At 36.0% G+C, this 4447-nt stretch overlaps 1 protein-coding gene across 1 annotated transcript; it reads right to left on the minus strand.

Moving 5' to 3' along the window:
* Positions 1-2445: 2445 nt before the first annotated feature.
* LOC131861606 (phospholipase A1-Igamma1, chloroplastic-like) lies at positions 2446-3759 on the minus strand. The gene has a single exon (XM_059214957.1). It carries the CDS (start codon positions 3757-3759, stop codon positions 2446-2448), a length of 1314 nt encoding a protein of 437 aa, XP_059070940.1.
* Positions 3760-4447: the final 688 nt, after the last annotated feature.

Raw genomic sequence — 4447 nt, forward strand, 5'->3', positions numbered from 1 at the left:
GCAATAATAATTTATCTATGTAATCTAGCAATTGTAGCTACAAATACTCATTGTTAATAGAGGATTTAATGCTATTAGAATATTGCATATTTTATATATAGTTTTGAAACATAATTTGCATGGAACTCATTTAATGTTGGTTTTTTTAATTGAACGTCATAGGCCTAGACATTGTGTACATCTAAACAAGGTGTTTTTGCTTGATCTATTAGGTCAGGAAAGCTAAGTGAAATATTACTCATAAATCTTGAATGCAACTTCTAGGAAGTTAATTCCAATTGATTGATGGGCATGGATCACTTGATAGTGTAGTGTAGTCGATTGCTTACAAATACAATTTCACACTCACTTTGGACCCACTTTGGACGTTATGTTCAGTTCATGTATGATTGTGCTTAGTTTCAGGAATGTTTTTGAATACTAGGTGCAATCCGCTACTCATGAGCGTTGTTCTCGTCTAAATTTTGCGCAGTTTGAGTTGTTGTTGGATAGTAGCTCTCGTGTCTCACAAATTTGTTCGAATCGCTCTATGAGTCCTTCAAAGGTGAAATCTAAATTCCATGAGGCATTCTGATAGTTTGATACTATCCCATAAGTTTTATAAATAGCGACGTTTTAAAATACTCATATACATCTTGTGTATTTTTTAATTGTACTTCCAATAAGGTAAATGATTTATTTCTTAGTCCAACCTTTACTTTTATGGTTCTTCCTTCAAGTGGAGCTTGATACTCATTTTGCACAAAAAATAGACATTATAGTATGTAATATTTAAAGGGGAGGAGGATAGTGAATAGATCATTGTTTTATTTATATACATCCTACAGTTTGCTACTCAAACACTAGCTTATTTCTATTTTAGGCTAACTTTTATGTATAAAAATCTGATTCGTTCTTAAATTTTTTATCCTACTAGAATTGAAACTTTTAGGGTCCTATTTCCAAAAGTCCTCTATGATCTCTAGGTTGAATTACGTTAACTTGAATCTTAGGAGGTTCAAGATTTGCTTCCCATTTTTTTTATTGTACTCCCATCCAAATAGAAGTGGATCTAAAATAAAGAACGTTTCCTTTTTAAAAACTCCATACATATTGAGTAATATTGCTAAGTTATTGAAAAAATTCTATGGATAACAATCTATCTATGAGAAATTTGGTAAGCCGAAAGGGTTACTCATAATTGTGCAATATTATCATTGTATGTTGTTGTCTAAGGAACGAGTCCAAAAAACTAAAAAGTATTAGTAGATTTTGGAGATTGCATGTGTCCAAACCGAATCTATGGTCATCTTTAGCAAGTCCATGAAATTTCGTATGTAGGCTGATTGCAAAAATACTAGGCAAAAAGTGGCATTTTAATAAATGATTAAATATATAAGAAAGAAAGAGTACTTAAGAAATTATTGTCCAATAAAATTGGCTATTTGATATTGTATTATAGTTTCCTTGGATTATACATAATTGATTTCAAGGATTTGGTATTGAGCTCATGTAAAGCTCCTAACTTAAAATCATACACTTGTCATTCACGATTTAATCAAAAAATGAAATCAAGAATAAAAAATGCATCCTTTATATTTTGTTGATAGTTGATAAGATTGATTGGTAAAGAAGGAAGCTCAATATTTTCACCATCACAATTTAGTTCCTTATCAAGAAAGCTAACTTGATTCTTTGTAGTCCCTTATGTCTTCTTCAAGCTCTCATAAATTAAATGCAATGCCTCCCCATCATGGGGAAGTTGCGGCATTACCATAGTAGCCTCCACAATAATTGTCACATCCCTAGACAATCATTGTTTTAGAATTATAATGTGTTGGATGTATACTTGTATAATCTTAAAGTATGGGTGCAATTGAGCGACAATAAAATGTGCTAGTGTAGAGCTATATACCTAGAAACCAAATATTTGGTAATCTCATAATTATAGATAGTATGGCATGCATACATGCAATCCTCAACTAAAGTTCTCGGTAGATTTAGATAGCACTAGAACATTCATATTGTCACTAATTCTGAGGATTAGAGAAAGATTTGAGAACTTACCCTTGTTGACTATTTTTACAAATTTTGTATGAAGGTATTTTGGGCTACAACAGAGCTGAGGCGTATTATCTCTTGTTTAATAGCAATGTTCATAATTAAAATCAATACTGATTTACGCGTACTTTTATTATCTATCAGATTACTGATGACACGTGATTGTTTTCTATGACAATCAAAAGCTAATTTGTATCATCCACAGCTATGAACTCCTGCATAGTTGATTTCATTTCACGCTAAAGGTTAAGCTTTGAAGTTAAATTAATTCAATAATGAATGTGACAACATGTTAAATATATACATCCAGATAAAAAGAATAATTCAATAACCAACACAGTTGTGGTGACATTGCGGCGCAGAACGTTGGACGTTGATGTCATCTGGAGTTGAGTGAGACATGAATTATTCCTCTTCTGATGGCTGCGTCCATTTGCCATCTGGACCTTTAACGAGGCCCTTGTTCTGTTCCTGCCACCATTTTGGAGGAATTTCATATTTCTCGCGCAATAAATCACAGCTCTTATTAACCAGAGCATGATCTCTTCCACTCCAAGAAAACGGCTGCTTACTTCCAACATACCCGTCCAGTAAATGCAAGTAAAGCTCTAAATTATGAAAGTAGGCAAGATTATGGGTGTGCTGAATGAATGGAGAATTGTTGTGTAAAGGAAGCTCGAAGCCAACATGAAAGTATGTCCACGGAAGCCAATGCAGCAATTTGCTGAGGCATCCCACGTTCTCGTTCATACAAACTCCGGGCACTTTGGGAACCACGTCACGCTTGTTCACAAACCTCAGCACTTTCACTCCAATCTCCTCCACCCGTTTAGCAAACGCAAGATTTCCCACCCGGGGAGAGGCAAAAGCGAAGACGGTGACGGGAATTTGATGAAAATTATGCTTGGTGCAAAGCATTTGTTTGATATCATAAGCGCTCAAGGTTGCAAGAGCAGCTCCTAAGCTGTGTCCCGTAAATGTTATGCTTAAATTGTCCATCTCTTTTTCATAAACTTGAATCAATCGTTCTATCTCTGAGACTACCAAATCTCTGGTGCTGATGTTCACAGTGGCTCCTGCAGCGCCTTGACGGTGACGGACAGTTGAAGTATAGCAGCTCAGGAATCCTCTCTCAATTAGTACTCCATCCGCGAAATGATGCTCTTGGTTTTTGCCTGTCCTCTTGCATCTATAGGATAATCTTGTAGGTACAAGAATATCTCTCAGGTCTTCTATCCATTCTTCAGCAGTCTGAGTTCCTCTCCATGCAATCACTATGTCTCGTCGTCCAAGCCTTCTTATCTCATTTGGATCCGTGCAAACTGCAATAAAACCCAACCAAACACCTTGGTCTTTTGGTTTCTCACCAAAAACTTGATTTAACAGATTAGTATTGGCGTAAACATATTTAGTGACTTGGTAGCCACTTTCAGACATGCCCATCTTATTGAACAGATCTCTTTTACTGTGATAACATGTGCCGTAGTTTTTGGAGTAGCTTTTGCCATCAAATGCGTCGTAACAAAGCTGTGCCAAATTCCCATATCTGAGAGCTTCAGCTTTCAAATTGGGCACCATGGGATCAAGCAAACCATTCCAATTATGGGCACCTTGTATATCTCTCCATACGTCACATAGCTGAGGCTGCGTTGAGTTAGTTTGGGAACTGGGTAATAATACAGCATTATCTTCAAGCTGGGGCAATGGAAATACGGCCATTGATTGACTGATAGAAATTAAGGAATCAATCAAATAATTGTGTCTGATTTCTGGGATGTCAAACAATGATCGGCCAGACAAAGCGTTCGAGGATGAATACAAGGTTTAAGACGAGCACCTTATAAATAGAAAATCACGCACTACAATAGCAGACAATCACGCACTACAATAGCAGACAAAGTAGAATTTCAATCTTCCAACCTGAACTTCTTCTTGTTGACGAGAATTGGGCATATAAGGCTTTGACTTCCCTTGTTCTTCCCGCGTTGTTGTTTTCAAACCTAACGTTCAGACACTAGATTAATACTACAGTATTTATTCAAAGACTATAATCAGAAGGTGTCAAGCTCCCCCACACAGATTGCAATATATTTTTTCAGCCGCCTTCACATCATGTATCTCGTGAATTTCCATCGCCACACTCAGATTGTCTGGCCAGGGGTTCCTAACTTTCAAATTAGCAAAACCCATGACCGCTATTTCTTTGTATCAATGCAAACTGCGCATTTTCTAACATTTTAATATTTAAAAGGAAAGATCATAAATTTGTGTGTTAAGATCTTGTTTAGGTATAAAACTGGTATCAAAAAGTTTGACAGGGATTTCCTAATTTTCTTGAATGTAAAAGTGAACATTTTTCAAAGGGGCATTTGTAACTTGGGTAAGAACAAGCTATAAATAAACCGAC

This window comes from Cryptomeria japonica, unplaced genomic scaffold, assembly GCF_030272615.1.
Source record: "Cryptomeria japonica unplaced genomic scaffold, Sugi_1.0 HiC_scaffold_28, whole genome shotgun sequence".
NCBI lineage: Eukaryota > Viridiplantae > Streptophyta > Pinopsida > Cupressales > Cupressaceae > Cryptomeria > Cryptomeria japonica.